Source organism: Ailuropoda melanoleuca, chromosome 4 (genome assembly GCF_002007445.2).
Source record: "Ailuropoda melanoleuca isolate Jingjing chromosome 4, ASM200744v2, whole genome shotgun sequence".
In the NCBI taxonomy this organism is placed as follows: Eukaryota; Metazoa; Chordata; class Mammalia; order Carnivora; family Ursidae; genus Ailuropoda; species Ailuropoda melanoleuca.
In genome coordinates this window covers 132,198,493-132,217,225 of record NC_048221.1, presented here as the reverse complement: position 1 = coordinate 132,217,225, position 18,733 = coordinate 132,198,493, and the positions used below count along the sequence as shown (strand labels likewise).

Sequence of the window (18,733 nt, the reverse complement as noted above, 5' to 3'; positions counted from 1 at the left end):
CCAAGGTAACGTATAGTTTTTGGCGCTATTGTAAATGGGATGGATTCCCTAATTTCTCTTTCTTCAGTCTCATTATTTGTGTATAGAAATGCAACTGATTTCTGGGCATTGATTTTGTATCCTGCCACCTTACTGAATTGTTCTATAACTTCTAATAGTTTGGGAGTGGATTCCTTTGGGTTTTCCATATAGAGTATCATGTCATCTGCAAAGAGAGACAGTTTGACTTCTTCTTTGCCGATTTGGATACCTTTGATCCCTTTTTGTCTTCTGATTGCTGTTGCAAGGACTTCTAGTACTATGTTGAATAATAGTGGCGAGAGTGGGCATCCTTGTCGTGTTCCTGATCTTAAGGGAAAGGCTTCCAGCTTTTCCCCATTGAGAATAATGCTTGCAGTAGGCTTTTCATAGATGGCTTTTATGAGATTGAGAAATGTACCCTCTATTCCTACACTCTGAAGGGTTTTAATCAGGAAAGGATGCTGTATTTTGTCAAATGCTTTTTCTGCATCAATTGAGAGGATCATATGGTTCTTGAGTCTTTTCTTGTTGATATGATGTATCACATTGATTGATTTGCGAGTGTTGAACCATGCTTGCATCCCAGGTATGAATCCCACTTGGTCATGATGGATAATCCTTTTAATGTACTGTTGGATTCTATTAGCAAGGATCTTGTTGAGGATTTTGGCATCCATATTCATTAGAGAAATCGGTCTGTAATTCTCCTTTTTGAGGGGGTCTTTGCCTGGTTTGGGGATCAAGGTAATATTAGCCTCATAGAATGAGTTTGGTAGCTTTCCTTCTGTTTCTATTTTTTGAAATAGCTTTAGGAGAATAGGTATTATTTCTTCTTTGAATGTTTGGTAGAATTCCCCAGGAAAACCGTCTGGGCCTGGAGTTTTATTATTTGGAAGGTTGTTTATCACTGACTCAATTTCTTCATAGTTAATTGGCCTATTTAAGAAATCTATTTCTTCCTGTTTCAGTCTTGGTAGTTTATAGGTTTCCAGGAAGGCCTCCATCTCTTCCAGATTGTTTAGTTTTTTGGCATATAGCTGTTGATAAAAGTTTCTAATAATCCTTGCAATTTCAATGGTGCTGGTCGTGACCTCTCCCTTTTCAGTCATAATTTTAATAATCTCAGTCCTTTCTCTTTGTTTTTGGACAAGTTTTGCCAGTGGTCTATCAATTTTATGGATTCTCTCAAAGAACCAGCTTCTAGTCCTGTTGATCTGCTCTACTGTGGTTCTGGTCTCTAATTCATTGATTTCTGCTCTAATCTTGGTCAACTCCTTCCTTGTCAGTGGGTTAGGCCTGTCCCTCTGTTGCTGTTCCAGTTTCTTGAGGTGAGAATATAGAAACTGCATTTTAGATTTTTCTATTCTTTTGAGTGAGGCTTGGATGGCTATGTATTTCCCCCTTAGGACTGCCTTTGCAGTATCCCATAGGTTTTGGACCGTTGTGTATTCATTCTCGTTGGTCTCCATAAATTGTTTAATTTGTTTTTTGATTTCCTGGTTTATCGAGTCATTCTTGAGCAGGATGGTTCTTAGCCTCCAAGTGTTTGAGTTTCTTCCAGGTTTTTCCTTGTGGTTGAGTTCCAATTTCAGAGCGTTGTGGTCTGAGAATATGCAGGGGATAATTTCAATCTTTTGGTATTGGCTGAGACCTGTTTTGTGTCCCAGAGCATGATCTATTCTTGAGAATGTTCCATGGGCATTTGAATAGAATGAGTATTCTTTGGTTCTGGGGTGTAGTGTTCTATATATATCTATGAGGTCCAACTCGTCGAGTATGGCATTCAAAGCCTTTGATTCTTTGCTTAGTTTTTGCCAGGGTGTTCTGTCTATTTCTGATAGTGGGGTGTTGAGGTCCCCTACTATTACTGTGTTCTTATCTATATGTCTCTTTATTTTGGTTAAGAGTTGGCTTGTGTATCTTGCTGCTCCCCTGTTGGGGGCATATATATTAATAATTGTCATATCCACTTGTTGAATACTTCCTTTAAGAATAATATAGTGCCCTTCTGTATCTCTCTCTATGGCCTCTAGTTTAAAATCCAGTCTATCTGATATGAGAATTGCTACTCCAGCTTTCTTTTGAGGTCCATTTGCGTGGAAGATGGTACTCCATCCCCTTACTCTAAGTCTGAATGCATCTTTGGGTTCAAAATGAGTCTCTTGTAGACAGCAAATGGATGGGTCATGTCTTTTTATCCAATCTGCAACCCTGTGGCGTTTTATGGGAGAGTTTAAGCCATTTAGATTGATAGAGATTATTGACAGATATGATTTTAATGATGCCATTTCTCTTTAAAGTCTTTGTATCGGTTGTGACTTGCTGCTCTGTATCACTCTTGGGGCCTTTTTACCTTTATAGAGCCCCCCTTAATATCTCCTGTAGGGCTGGTTTCGTGGTTACGAAATTGGTTAATGATTGGCGATTTTGGAACGTCTTTATTTCTCCATCAATTCTGAATGAATAGAAACAGAAGGAAAGCTGCCAAACTCATTCTAGGAGGCCAATATTACCTTGATCCCCAAACCAGGCAAAGACCCCATCAAAAAGGAGAATTACAGACCGATTTCCCTAATGAATATGNTGAATATGGACGCCAAAATCCTCAACAAGATCCTGGCTAATAGAATCCAACAGTACATTAAAAGGATTATCCATTATGACTAATGAACTTCCTATCTCTGTAGATTTGCCTAATGTGGACATTCCCCATAAATGGAATTATACAATATGTGTTCTTTTGTGACTGGCTTTTTTTCAGTTAGTAGAACGATTTCAAGGTATGCCTCCATCAATACTTAACTTCTTACTGCTCAATAATATTCAAGTGAATGGATATACCACATTTTATATGTCCATTCATGACTTGATGGGCATTTGGGTTGTTCCCACTTCTCGGCTGTTATGAAGAATGCTACCGTGAATATTTATGTACCAGTTTATGTGTGGACCTGTGTTTTCATTTCTCCTGGGATGTACTTAGAAGTGGGATCATTGGGTCATAGGGCAACTTTCTGTTTAACATTTGAGGAATTGCCAAACTGTTTTCCAAAGCACCTGCCCCATTTTACCTTCCCACTGGCAGTGTGGGAGGCGTCTGATTTCTTCACATCCTCACCAACACCTTTACTATTTTTTCGTATGAAGTGCTATCTCATGGTAGTTTTGATTTGCATTTCCCTCTTGGCTAATGACAGTGAACGTTTTTTCCTGTGCTTATTGGTCATTTGTTTATCTTTGGAGAAATATCTACTCAGATCCCAAAGGAACATTTTGATAGACAGAGTTGTTTGCTGAGATAGAGTTTCTTTGAAGCAAGGTGCCCTTGCCTAGATTTTAATCTACTGAACTTGTACCTGTCTTGGAGACCTTCTACTCCAAAGTGGATAGTGTGTGAAGGACTGAAAAATAGGGAACCAAGAACTAAAAGGAGTCTTCTGTGACCAATTCCAGAGACCTCAGCTCTGGTTCAGAACTCAAAAGGTTGCTTGGTCAGCTCTGCTGTCCCAAACCCTAGAGTGGGTTAATGCTTCACTGGGATGCATTAGTTAAATGTGGTGCCCAAACCAGCTGATCATCAGAACCACCTGGGACATGTGGGCCAAAGCAGATTCCTGGAACGAGGCCATTGAATCAGAATTTTGGGATAGACTAAGACAACTATGTAAAAACTATATCCACCAGATGTTTCTAATGATCATTTCAGTCTGGGAATCACTGGAACTATTTCGCTGGAGGGCTAATGCCTGCTGCCCACTTTGGGTGCCATGACGAGTAGACTCAATTGAACAATTGTCAACAGACCTTCAGGCATACATCTTCCTGTACACTGTCCCCAAAACCATCACTCAGGCAAGATTAGGTTGCATTTTATTCCCCCTCTGTCTCCCAGCCTTCTAAAAGGAAATGGAAATATGAAAAGGAGGTAGAGACAGAAAAAGAAAAAAAAAAATAGGGGAATAAAAAAACCAACAACAATAAAAAAAGATGTTAAATGGTTGCATAGAAATGTGAGCATAGAGTGTAGAACTCACTGCAAAGGTCAGACAAGAATTTAAATTAAATCTATACAACTGGAAAACCTTAGGACAGATGTGTCTAATTTGGTCTTAAATTTTGACCCAGCTTAATTATATCTATTTGACTCAGTTCAATTATATTCCATCACTGACTTCAAAAAGAATATTCAACACTCAAAGTAGAGGTGCCAAATTCATTTAAGTTGTTGCTACATGCTGTTTGGCCTTCCTTCCTCCCTCTGTTGCTTTCTCCTTAACTCTTTGCAGTACAGCCTCTATATGCAAAGCAATACGTCTTGAATCTGTCCTTCCAGCGGCTACAGTAGCTGGGCAGCTCACAGCCCACCCCGCCATTCCCTTCCCAAGACTTATCCGTCTGCAGCGCTCTGCAGCACGTGAATCCATTTACAGGCCCCCCTTCTTTCATGTCTGTGCTCTCCTGACTGCCGCGATCTAGCCTGTTCTATCCCATTCCTTCACATGGCCAGCATCTGTTACTAAGGCTCGTTTGGTGATCCGTGCTCTATGCTCAACATAGGGCGAAGTGCTGGGCTGCAAACCTGAGTGGGGCCCGGACCCTGCCATCAGGAGTCTCGGCTTCGTAAGATGTTCTCTTTCCTCTACAATGTAGTCTCTTTTCCTGATCCTCTGACTCATCAACCACATGTTAAGCATGAGCATAGCTGAAGTTCCCACATGCCGAGCTCTTATCTGCTCTCGAGTTTTCCTCAGGGAGTTCAGCTATTCCTTTTGTAGGCAAACCCCAATTATGGACCGCTAGGCCTGAGCTTCTGCCTTCGCCGTGGTCTAACCTGAGCCAGACTTCCATTTCCGCCAGCATTTCCTTTCAGCAAGCACGTGCTGCTCTAAATTGGGCCTCTTGGCTATTCTTCAAACACACCCTTCCCATTCGTATCCTTATCTCCACTGTTGGAAAACTCCTCTCCCTAATGCTTATAGAAAAATCACCCATTCTTTAAAGCCCACTCCAAAGGCCACCTTTTGCTAGAAGACTTCTCCAATTCCTTCTGTTGTCCCCCATTTCCTGAAACGAAATGCATGCTCTTTCTTCATCTTTACTCCCAGGCCACAGTGTGGTCTTAACCCCCTTATTTTTATCTTGTCTTGAAAAATGTGCCTATATTACCCTGCACACCGGTCTGCGACCCCAGTGACTGTCCTTGTTTAGCTCTGTCTTCCCAATGTTGCCTGGCTTACGGGGGTGTTCATAACCATATTACACCTACCACTATTGGGCTGAGCTGAAATCTACAGACTCACAGAGAAATCATGGCCACAGCCTACCTCTGCTACCCTCTGGTCCATCACCATTCTTTCTTGAAGACCCCCTTTAGGAAAGAGGATTTTCAGGATCAAAAAAAAGTATTTTTTCCATGAGATGTCCTATTTCATAGATAACTAAGACGTCCCTCTCTAATCAGGAATAGGTTGATGGCTGTTGCACTTCTAAGAGGCTGCTTGTGATGGGCTTTCGAGGAGGAGAGCCAGAGACCTGTGTTCCGTCTCAGGTCCTTACTCATTCCCTCTGTGACGTCAGCCCAGTTATTTATCTTTTCAGAGTCTCAGTGAAATAATGTTAACCTTCTCTTTGGGGTTGATGGGGAAATAAACAGTTCACATTTTTTTTTTGTAAATTTATAGTTTTATAAATTTATAAGTTTTCCTTACATACTACTGCTCTAGTCCTAATGAGCCACAAGGCATGAGAATCCAGTCCACAAGGAACCTTGTTGAAGATACTCTAGCAGATGTACAAATGGAGTTTTTGGTACCATAAATCATCATCAAAATTCAAGATATTTAAATGTTCTTTTTAGCCACCATGACCTTTTTAGAAATTAAAAAAATACTAAGAAACTATCCAAAGCACAAGACTGAGCAGACTTGAGTGTTGGGTCACAGGAGAGAGGAAGAGCGACAGTCCCTCTGCAACAGCAGTGGGCCAGGAACCCCTGAGGCATAACCCCAGAAGGCTGGTACTCCAGAGAACACCCATTGAAAACTATTGCTTTAAACCCCTACAGCTTGTAATTTTCTCACTTGGAAGACTTTTCAGATTAGACTTGACAAAGAACTCAATACACTCTTTGTAAAAGCATGGAAAAGCAAGAACGCAAGAACAGCTAAATGAACAACTGGGGGCCACTGAACCTGGTAGGCCTGTATGACAGGATGTGCAGGTGCATGTGGAATTTAGAGCTTCAAAAAAAGTGCAGGCACTTAACTCCCCTAGGTGTTTACATGCCGCCCACCCCCTCCCCCCAAGTTTTGAATGAATAGAGTATTTTATCCTTCACCACTGTTTTGGACTTTGTACATGCTGGATGCCACAGTGTAACATTTAAGCGACAAGAAATGGATGGAATCAACACTACATGCAAGTAGTAAGATTAGGGGGATGGGATAATAGGTCATTAATCTTGTAAATTTTTTAAAGTTATTAATAAATCTTCATTTTAACAACAAGAGCAACAACAACAAAGATAGGTGTATTGGAGATGCAAAAGTTACACCAGGAACAAAAACCATTCCTTTGATGTATCACATCAATCTGGTATTGATCCCACCCATGTCACTTACCAAATCCCGCCAAATCTAACCCAACCCAACCCAACCCAACCAAATCCATCCAAACAGCAGCAGCAGCAAAATGAGTTAAGTCAGAAGTGAAATATCCTTCGTTGACTATAATCTAGAATCTTCAATATTTTTTTAGAACACATGAGCTTTGGGATTACTTTTCCTTTTCATGCAGCTTTCTCAGAATTACCAGAGACGCTGAAAAGACATATCTAGGGCACCTTTGCTTTACTGCATCTTTGAAGGGCCTTCTAGCATTTACCTAGAAAATCTGTTAGCAAGTTTAATCTATATCTAAGGAAATTCTAACTTAATTTTAATATACATAAATACTTGAAAAATTAAAGTTTAAGGCAGGTTAAAGTTTGCAACAAATGGTGAATGCTGGGAAAAAGGACATTTAATGTGCTTGTTATTGTGGAATTGTAATTTAGAAAAAGGGGAACATAATAGTTAAGGTGGAAACATGAGCTTAGCTAATAAAACATGAATGTGTCACTCATCTGCAAATATATTCAATCAAGAAAATAAACAAGATAAGAAAAAACCCTCCATATTTCTTCAGTCATAATTCACAATCCATTTTACTTTAGAAAAAAAATTAAATTTTTGATAAAAGAATCACAGCCTTCAGATAAAAGGGGTATATCTCAAAAGTTTGATATAGTTTTATATAATCAAATAACATAAACAACAGAGATGACTCAAAAATAAATATTCTAAGACTATTTTATACTTTTGATAATTTTTTTCCTGTCTAGTGACATTTGTTTTATATTAATCTATGCAAGTTACTACATGTGCTATTTTTCCTTAGAATATGATATCACATTTCATAAAATTCATTAAGAAATATACATGATGATGATTGATGCTAGCTGATGAAAGTGATTGGCTCTAAAATCAAAGAAAACTATTGACACATTAAAAAGATATTCTATGAGATTTTTAAAGGAAATAATAGGAAAAGAAAGAAATGAAGTAGAAGGCTCAGAAAGAAATGCATAGTGACATTTGGATTTAAGTATCATATAAAATCTTTATAACTTCTCGAACAACAAGCTATAAAGAAAGCAAAAAAGTTCCCATCATTATCTTTTCATTTTTGAAACTTACTTTCAAAATCCAGGAAAAAATGTGGATAGTTTTCAATTTCCCTGGTAAGGACTTTGAGCAGGTTTCCCATCCCAGCAAACCTAGGAGAGGCAACACAAAACCAAAAACCATTAGCAAGATGAAAAACGGACTTCTTTTTTTCTTCTTCTTTTCTTCTTGTTCTTCTTCTAAGGAAAAAAAAAGATAGACTTCTTAAAGGGTTGGACTTATTTTATTAACTTGCATAAATCACACTGGACCCCCAATAGTTGCATCCCCATGGGGGATATGGGGATATGGGGATATAAGCATCCCCATATCAGGTGGTGACTAATAACTTAGCAACTTCTTCCTGAATCAGGGACAGATAAATATCTCTGAGGTTCTGGATCTCTAAAAGTTAGGGGTATGTGGTCTAAGCCATATAAAGTAGGACATGTCACAAGAATGTCACAAGCTGTCTCTGGAGAATACACTTATGTTTTGTGTCTCATCCACTGTAATGACAATTAACCAAAGAACATACTATTCTAAGAATCAGGTATTTTAGTTACACGAGGCAGAGGTTAAGTATATTCTACATTGGTTCCTTCTCCCCTTCACCAGTTCCCTGAATCTTTATAGTTAATACTTTAGCATTGCTTTGTGTCCTTTCCACAGATGTGGGAACATACCATGTTAATGGACAAGCACAAAGAGGGCATTATTATAATATCTGTCCAGAAAGGAAGTTTCTTAAAATTTCTGAGGAAAAGAGTTTAGAAAACATAGATTTAGAGCCCCAGGGACCCCTCATGGCCTATACAGGAAGCCAGATTTCCCAGAAGTGCAACTTCCTGGCAAGTCAGAAACTCATAATTTGACATTTCAGTAGTAACAAGATTGGCTACTTCATGAAGTGCAAATGTGAAAAGGTCTTGATATTAATCCAAAAAGTTATTTTCAATGAAATTACAGTGTAATTGCATGAGGGGATCAAACCAACAGAGAAATACAGATTTGATATATATTTGCAATCCCAACTTAAAAAAAAAGAATAGGGAGAGCATAGTTATATTTAGGAATATTTCCATTGCTCTCAGCTCTAGACATTAAACTATCTTCTTCAGGAAGCCACTGGTCCATTCATTCATTCGGCACATAGTCATGGAACCGCAGTTTGATGCTGGGTGCTGTACTCTTTGGAAGGCATTTCTCTAACTCGTGACTCAGACACCTCAGTTTGTAAAGGATCAACTTGAAAAATCATTGGACCAGTAAAAGAAAACCGCAGGGCTGCAGTTTTCTGTGCACGGGGCTTCAGACAGTGTTTATGCTGATACAGGAATTCCTAAAAATACACCACTATAAGAAAGATGTAAGGAGCGGAGAGTGCTTTGTGTGAGACAGTATGTAGCCAGCAGTTCCCTTGGATGCAGAAGGTGATATTCTAGTCCTCATAATCCTCCCCTGAGAAAACACTTCCCACATCATCCACGGAATAGGCCACTAACGTGAAGCTAGAAAACAGCCTGGGGAAGCCCAATTTCAATCCTAGTTCTGCGTCCTGCTACCTCTGTTAGCCAGGACAAGCTGCTTAATCTCTCCAAACCTCAGTCTTCTCATCTGTAAAATGAATTTTTGAAATGTATCTATTTCATTGAGTCCTGAGGATTAATGAGATCAAAACAAAAAATGCTTTGCACATCACTTACAGGAAGTACTCAAGAAATGTTAGGTACTACTAGTATGGATAATGATGACGATAATTACCACCATCATCATTATCATGATTATAACAGCCTTCAAATACTTATTTAGGATTATCCTACAAAAGATGGGTCAATAGGTCGTATGCCGCTCTAGGGAAGAGAGCTGGGGTCACTGAAGAAATAACTGAAGATGATCTTCATTCAATGTCATGAAAAAAAAATTTAACCATTCCAGCTGTCTGAATATTGAGGGATTTGCCTTGTGAAAAAGTGAGCTTCCTGTAACTGGTGGTGTTTAAGCAGAAATGTGCTCTATCAGCCTGTAAAAACATCATAGAAATGAATTACATGTTGGGTAGAAGGTTGGACAAGATACATCTTAGACTTCTGCCATCTTGAGGCATATGAGTATCTGGGCATGTGCATACACGTGTGTGTGCACACACATACACACCCACACACATGCACTGGGAAGCAAACACCATGCTTCTCTTTTCCAAAAGAATCTTCCCTATTCTTTCTGTTATTTTTCTCTTCCTCCCATGCCTTTATGCATATTTCTATTTAAGATATTTTTGAGCAAAGCTCTGTATAAGGTAGATTCTGCCAAATTAAAGCTCAGAACTGGCGTAGTCCATCCCTACCACTGGGCAACATTCACAAACCCTCCTGAGTCTCTTGGAAAGAATCTGTATCCAGCTTAATGAACAATTCTCATTCAGACCCAGAGACGTTTCTGGTAGGAAGATGATTCTACTGTTTAGTAGTGGTCCCAATTTTCACATAAATTGCCTTAATGGAAGTCAAATATTCTTGATTTTCCTAGTTTTGCACTATCAATGTGTCACAAGAGATCTGAATGGATTTAGCTTCCTCCTAAAACTCTGTCTTGTGCGTGATTTTACTGTCAGACTACCTGGTGGGAAATATGTCAAGCCTTTAAAATTAGTAACAGACTGAAAGGAACACACTCAAATATCAGCCGGCTACAGAATTCTATCTGTTCAACAGGTCATTTCAGCCGGCTGGCTGAGATGGTCAAACATTTTGCAACATGATTCTAGCATCAACTGTGGTCAATTAAGGAATTCCCAGTATTCTAGATGTTTCACATCCCCAAAATGAACTGACTGGAACGATGACTGTGGGACATTATGTAGTATTAGGGGTCAAGTCTAGTCCCATGGAACCTGCATTTCTGAACACACTCTTTGAATAAGTACAGAAAGATTTGATGCTTCTTGCTCCTCTTCAAGGTCCCCAAGAATTCATGGAAGTGTCTTCTGGTTTCAGGTCTGCAAAGTGAGTTAATATCACACAGATGGTCACTGAGAAGAGACCCCAGGGTCCACTTGGAAGGGACCCTCATCCGTGGGGTTTCCACCACAGCCCCAGCTATATCTTCCTGCAGTGACTCTGCAATCTTTGCAAATAGCTCCTCACTGCGTAGAAAATACATTTCTACGCAGCACGTTACTAGTGAGATGGTTTAATTCATTCATATGAAGATTTAAAAAATATTTTATCTTGTTCAATAAAAGAACGTTAGATATGTTATTATACGTTATTAGAGAATGCAAATACTTGCATAGCAAGAGTGGGGAGAAGAGAAAAATAAGAGTAGAATAGGAAGATGAAGGGAGAGAGGCAAGGACTACAGAACTCTAGGACATCTGGGCCTTAAGGTCTTCACGTGTACTGGAGATAAGTGTTCAATTTCAACCTGAGCTACTGCCGACCAAAGCAAAGGAGAAAAAATGGTCTCTTTCAAGATTTGGTGTCTAGAAAATAAAAACAAATGAGTTATGCTGAATAAGTAGAGGAGGGGGTTTTGGTGGTTTTTGTTTTTTTTTGGATAAAATAGAAAAAAGGAAAAATTAATCAGAGCTAAGAGGCAGTGGAGATAAAGAGAAATCTCCCCTGGCTAAGAAGAGACCGAGGAAGTCATCCATAGCTGGGGAGGAGCCAAGGCTGAGAACTCCCGTGGGCACAGGAGTGGTTTCCAGCCGAATGGGTGGCAGAGCGGCTTGGCAGGCAGTCTGGGGCCGTGCTTGAGAAAGCAGGAACCCCGCTTTCCACGTTGTCTTTGGTAACTCCATGGCTACAGACCGGCTGCTGCGTCTGTCCCAAGGGATGCCAGCTACTTGCCATTCTCCCCTGTGGTGTGGGAACTCCTATCAGAACAAATACAGAAACCCAGCAGGTGCCCTGCATCTCCTAGGAAGACCTTAACCTGAGTCCCTTAAAATGATGATGACGATGATGATGACTCGTGGCAGTTTCTGTAGGTAAAGAAGCTGTCTCTGCAAGTTCCAAGGATAGGCAAGGCCTCCTCGGTAACGCAAGAGGGAGAGGAGAACCAATTTGAAGGAGAGACGTGTAGCCAAAAGTGTAGATGCGAAAGTACTAAAACCCTAGAAACAGAGTCACAAAGGGGGATGGTAAGAGGGATTCTGGGCAGAAAAGAGATCAAGTAATAATGTATAGAGTACGCTTATTACTCAAAAAAGTATGTTGTCTATATTGTGAGGTGTAGGCTTACTTTAAACACACATACACACAACTCCTTTGCCATCTTCAGAGATCATCTTAAAGCGAAGCCTTCCTGGGACTTGTTATAGCTACGGTGTGCACCTCAGTGCTGTGAGATCTGAATTCATTTCTGTGAGGAGAGTCTGGCAGGGGTAAAACAAGGGAAGAAGACAAGGTGTTGGCTATCAGATGAAGAGAAAGGAAAGGTATATCAGTTGGATAAGGTCTTATTAAGAGCTGGGCCCTGCAAATACACTCTCTGACTCTTTACTTGGGAGGTCTCTTGCTTTTGGAGAATAGCATTAGAAGGTGGTTCTCCTTTCACCAGTTACCACCCTGGAAGGTCCTTTGCTCTTAGAGGCATCAGTCTCCTTCCACAGCTGGATTTTCCAGGACTACCCCTTCTCTACCAAAGCAAAGGTCCACTGGGTTCTCGGCATCTTGGCTTTAGCTACCGGCTGGGCCTGTTTGCCCATGGCATTGTAAGCCAGGATTCACTGATAAAGATTAAGACATAGTCTTGAGAATTTGAAGCACAGAGTAGGTCAAAATAACAACATGGACAAATGGTGTTCTCAAAAGACATACATCTATGTAGCAGATGAAGGAGATCACCCAGAAAAATCTGAAAGAGCGGTACAAAGATAAAGTACCACCCAATTCTCCCATTATTCTGGAGCAATTCATTTCATCTCTGAGTCTTGGGTTCCTCAACTTACATAATAGTCATATAATAACATCTTCTGCATGACGTTCTTGCCAGGACTAAACGAAATGGGTGTGAAAAGATGGTGTATACTACAAAATGCCATGCAAATATCAGCTACAATTATTCAGCATTACAACTCATTTTATAGTTTAAGATATTCAGAGAATCAAAGAAGTATAATATCCCCTGACTCATATAAGTTCCATTTCTCTTCATCTTTCATCTTTGGTCTTGTAAGATCCATGTTTCTTTATGCAAATCACTTTTGCTATTGTCAGGTCAATATTTAAAGGCATTAATAGTTAACACTGTAAGATATTTTTCTATGTGCCAAACACTGTATTTTAGATATATTTTTCTTATTTTATCTTCAAAGTAAACCTAGGAGGAAGGTATCTTTTCTAGGGATTAGAAAATTTACGATTATTAAAATTAAATGTAGAAGCTGATTGAAAAAATATAAATCCTTATAAAAACACCAAATTTTCAGAAGGACAATATTTATGCAAGTTTGTAACAAGTAGAGGCTGAGGTCTTCAGATAACTCCGTATACATTATTAGCCATTTCCAACACAAAAATTCCAAGCACACGCAAATGCTTCTGAAAATAGGAACAACTAGGTCACTCTTCTAGTACATGCTAGAAAAATCACTGAAAACTGCAGATTTTAACCAAATGATTGTGTCCATGATTGTGTCCCAGTTCAGAGATAGAGCATAAAGTCCAAGGAAAGCATAAATATCTCATGAAGAAAACCCTACCAAAGTGACTCATGAAACATCTCCACTGAAAGGAATGAAATGTCAAAGGACAAAGGGGTAATGTATAGATCTGCCCGCAATCTAAAGAAGAAGAGATTAGGATTACTGCCCACTTGGCCCCAGGAGACTTGGTTCCTTCCAGTGTTGACCTTCCTCAACACTGATTCTCTTGAGGACAGTGACCTATCTAAATAAAAGGAGAAAGCAGGGGCGCCTGGGTGGCACAGCGGTTAAGCGTCTGCCTTCGGCTCAGGGCGTGATCCCGGCGTTATGGGATCGAGCCCCACATCAGGCTCCTCTGCTATGAGCCTGCTTCTTCCTCTCCCACTCCCCTGCTTGTGTTCCCTCTCTCGCTGGCTGTCTCTATCTCTGTCGAATAAATAAATAAAATCTTTTAAAAAAAAAAAAAAAAAAAAAAGGAGAAAGCAAACTCCTATCCCAAGACAAGGGAATCTGAGAGCAGTCTGGTGGAATGTTCACCACCCCTCTTTGTTTTTTAAAATAAAAGAGACACCTGTAATAATTACTAGAGGGAGTTAGTCAATTACTTGAACAGCCTGGCTACACAGGGTACATGAGGGTGGGGTGTGCAATGACAGAAGGCCCCTCAGGTCTCCGGGGACACACCTTCTGTCCAGGGAACTAGCAACAGGCTGAAGAATGTGAGCTCCCCGGGAAGCATATAGCACCTTCCTGATAAATGAAGTGCTCCGAAATGGTAACTGAACGTCCAAGTAACAGTATGTACTTGGTACATACTAAGAACCGATCAGAGGGATTATAGCTTATTATTCTATTACTATACACGAGGGGGACAAGAACACCCACATTTTATTGAGTGCCTACTGTGTGCCTGGCGCTGTGCTTGAGCCTTCCCACATTTTAGTTCACTCAAAGCTCACAGCAACCCTCGAGCTCGCTATCATTATCTTCATGTTTATTGGACGAAAAAAAGGTTCAGGTGGTGAAATCATCGTTCTGAGCACTGCAGGAGAATAAAAGAGTCACGTTTGACTTTGAGAGTCTGGGACCCCGAAGTCTATGCTCTTTTCCCCACAGGAGGAGACCTGGAGCTCCAGATCCCTAAGTGGTCTCTATCTGGGGACTTGGGGAGTCCATGAGCTGTGGAAACCGCACCCAGGCTAGCCTGTTATCACACGCATGCGCTCTCTTGTTTTGGAAGAGGATCCACAGTTTCTGTTCCCTTCCAAAGTGGCCTGCTTCGCACGAGCACTGCTCAGTGCCATAGATAGGGAGGGATGGGAAAACCATGGCAGGTGGAGTCTTCCAGAAAAGCTGGCTTAATAGAAGTGAGCTGCCCTGAGGGCATGCAAAGCATGCTGTGGGTCTGGACTGGCCAAGAGAAGCCCCCCACCTGGGGGGAGGGAGTGGCGGGATTCAGGGATGAGAGGAGAGCAAAAGGCAGAAGCTGGCTCACACTTGTCAAGTCTTCCAAATGCAGAGGGCTTATTCCTCAAGGTTCCTTTACTGCTATATAATTTTGAAATGGGTCCTTTCGCATTTTTTTTCCCAAGTAGTCTAGAAGGAGGGCGTTTCTCTAGTCACTGTAGGAGTGGTAACAGTGCCTGTAGAGACAGCCCCGCATGTCCCTGCCAAGGGAGGCCCTCATCTCCCAGGGACGACAATTTGGGATGTGCACGTGGTACTTTCGATGACTACTTTCTTGGCTCTGGGCGCAAAACGACTTGCACAGTAGTTAGCTCTAAGCCTGCTCAGTAGAAAACAGACTCTTAAAAAATAGTTCTCTGCTAACATTTCCAGTTCCAAAAGAGAAGAGAAAATTAAAGGACACACACACACACACACACACACACACACACACACATACAGGCATATATACATATATTTAATTTGGAACTCTGTTTTTGTTTGGAAGGAAAAATTGAATAATAGCATTAGCTGTATTCCCAGAGTGTAAAACCAAATAAAACCAATCTGAGCTTACTTTTAAAAAATGTGGTCATAGTTTGTGGGGAAACTAATCTGTTTACTATAAGTGACACATAACAAAGGACTCAGGCCCACGGCGCAGGCATTATTGTGAATGCTGACCTTTTCCTGCATCCACCAGAATTTCAACACCAATTTTCTTGATTAGAGAATAGGTCACTCAGAAGATTTCTTTAGTAGCTATGACTATTTGAAAGGAGAATTACAAAGCCAAGATCACCTCTACCAATAAAGAACAGAGAATGAGGAAAAAAATAGATAAAACAGTAGCCCTGCAAGTTTTTACCTTCTAACATTTTTCCTTAAGATTTAAGATGGCAAATACCTCATGCCTCTATCAGAAGGGATGGGTTTTATTAGCACTTGGAATGAGCCAATACCTTCTAGAATCTACAATTCTTAACATCCCTGCCCCTAGTGAAAAAATTTTAAGAACTCAAAGAATTGGGGGTGCCTGGTGGCTCAGTCGGTTAAGCATCAGCCTTGGGCTTGGGTCCTGATCTCAGGGTCCTGGGATCGAGCCCCGCATCAGGCTCCCTGCTCAGCGAGGAGCCTGCTTCTCTCTCTCCCTCTACTGCTCCCCCTGCTTGTGCTCTCTTGCTCTCTCTGTCAAATAAATAAATAAAATCTTAAAAAAGAAAAGAAAAGAAAAGAAATCAGTATTTTGAGGCATAAGAAGTTCTGATAGATCCTAACATTTTTCTGCAACACAGCATATAAGCCACAGATCAATCATGAATATAACAATGACATATATTTATATCATATCACATCTTTGTCAAAGAGCTGTGTGACGACATTCAACCAGCATGTGTCAAATGTAGAAAAGGTATTATTGGATCCATTTTACAGACCAGAACTCACAGGGCAGGTACAGTAAGTGTGCTTCCCTAAGTCTTCCAGATGGATTCTGGACTTCCTGATCCAGAGTCCCAAATGTCATCACAATACATTCTATATTCGAACTAGGATCATTTTTTTATAGCTCTTATTTTTACAAGAAAACATTTGCTCAAGGATCCAAAATACATTAGGGCCAAAGAAGGGACCAGAGTGGACATATCCTACCTCTCAAACTCATGACCTTTTCCTGCATCCACCAGAATTTCAACACCAATTTTCTTGATTAGAGAATAGGTCACTCAGAATTTCTACAATTCTTAACATCCCTGCCCCTGGTGAAAAATGGAACATCCAATCCATTCTTTAAGACATAAAAGGTACAGTGCAGTATATTGTTGCCACTGGAAAGTTTCTGCTCCACGTTCAGAAAGGTCTCACCAGAAGTGCTAATGACGACCTAGCAAGGACATGCCCATGGATGGTTCATACCATTGTGCACACTTCTCTATGTCCCCACCTTGATTATCCTAATTCTGGCCCTCAGCAGAACTTGCCTGCATCCAGCAAATAGCCCCCAAACTGATCTACCTGACTCCAGTCTTGTTACCCTGCCATTCATCGCCATATGACTGGGAGCGCCCTCTCTCTAAGCACAAATCTAATTATGTTACTTCCCTGCTTAATAGGCTTCCACTGCTCCCCAGTGCCTGCAGGATATAAAGCATCCAGATACATGCACTGGGCACAGAAGAACCTGGCCTCTGGCTTCTGCTCATCTCCTCTGTCCCCTGTCATCTTCCCTATCCAGGGACCCTAAGTTCCCCCCACACCCTGTGCTTCTCTAAAGGAGCCCTGCTCTTTATTGCCTCAGGGCCCTTGCACATGCTTCTCCTTCTGTTCCCAATTACAATGACAACTAACATTTTTTAATGCTTTGCAGGCCATAGTGATGAGAGCTTCTCATGTATTAGCATATTTTAATTTTTACAACAACCATAGGAGGTAGGAACAGTTATTATCTCAATTTTAGAGATAAAGGAAGAATCTTCAAGATTTAGAAACTTGCTCAAACCCACAAGTGGCAGAGCAGGGTCTGGAATCCAATTCCACGTGACCTCTAAGCACTAGTTTTGGCAAGTGCCTCCCCGGAATTCCCTTTGAAGTATGAGTTTGGAAACCAGGGCCTTCAGAAGGAGTCCCCTGACTCCTTCCTCCCTACTCGTTGACCCCACCTCAGGTAAAACAAAATCCCCTCCTCAAGTGAGCTCTGCCTCTCTCTGCTCACCCAGCGTGCTGTGTTGACTATATCACAGTGCCTATCAGCCTGGACCCTGATTACACGCTTTCTCCCTTACCTCTCTCAAGGTCAGGTCCTCTTGGGCAGGGCTGTTTCTATACCTTATTGTCTCCCCAGCACCTAGCACAGGGCCTGGCACACAGTTAACACTAAAAAATAGTAAGTAATCCTTAACTGCTCTGCCCTGTGGTTCCAAAGCATCAATTCGTCTAAGGCAAAATAAGAAAAATAAAGGCTATGTCATCAGCCTTGCAGAAAGCTAAAGCTATTCAAACATTTCTACACAGCGTGTTTTTATTTATTTTTCAAAGCAAAGGTGAGAGTTGCATCCTAAATCCCCAAAGTTTATTTTGAAATTTTACTGGTTTATGAAATTCAAAAATCTCAGGACTGCTAACATAGTCAGTTACTTGCCTGGTCTCGGGAGCAGAGCTCCAAGGGGAACCTGGTCTCGGCTCTCAGGCCAGTGCCCCCAGCCGGATCCTGCTACCGGCCTTACGTCGTTTTATCCCCCTAAGTCTGACCTCCCAACTACAATAGCACCCTGAGAAAAGCAGGCCAGCTGCGGCTTCAGGAATGTTTCTGGGGACTGTCTGTGAATTTAGGAGGGCTATCTACCGTTCAACCGGATCAACAAGGTTCAGAGCTGGAGAAATCACGACAAGGACCAGGATGGCAGCTGCCGTCAGTAACACCAGAGGTTTGTAGGCTCCCCACCCTGACCCGCAAAGCAAATAACCCCTCTGGCTCACTTCCCATGAACCATCAGCAGCATCCAGGCAGCAGTCCCAGGAGGCAAAAGTACAGCCCTGATAGCCTGCGATTCATAGGGCTCCCAGATACATTCTCCGGTAACCACAGAACCCCCTGGTACAACATTTACACAACTTGACTGCTTTGAGTTATACATAAAACCAGTTAACCATCAGCCTATAATACATCAGATACAAAATAGGGGGCTTTAAAAAAATACCTCTCGACTAAAATAAAGGCACATTGCCTAAAGGACATAAGCACCTGTTTTGCTGGGGGGAAAGAATGCACCAGGGGAATGGAGCAGCTCAGCTTATAAATTCCGGGAGCTGGAATTTGCTAAGCCGGGTTAGCGATTATAGATAGCGGGGCTGGGCTGGAATGCCCTTCCCCATCCGCCACTTCTGTAACGAAGTCGTAAGGTTCTCTGTGGTGTTG

The 18,733-nt window shown here is 41.3% G+C and overlaps 1 protein-coding gene across 5 annotated transcripts in view; it reads right to left on the bottom strand.

The window, feature by feature from the left end:
- Nucleotides 1-18,733, bottom strand: part of CYRIA (CYFIP related Rac1 interactor A) — a 107,852-nt gene that overhangs the window by 27,202 nt on the left and 61,917 nt on the right. For all 5 annotated transcript variants that reach the window (XM_034659881.1, XM_034659880.1, XM_002923068.4 and 2 more), the window contains one exon: nt 7,758-7,837. In XM_034659881.1, the coding sequence (XP_034515772.1) occupies nt 7,758-7,827 (70 nt within the window). In that variant the 5' untranslated portion in view covers nt 7,828-7,837. The remainder of the gene's footprint in view (nt 1-7,757; nt 7,838-18,733) is intronic.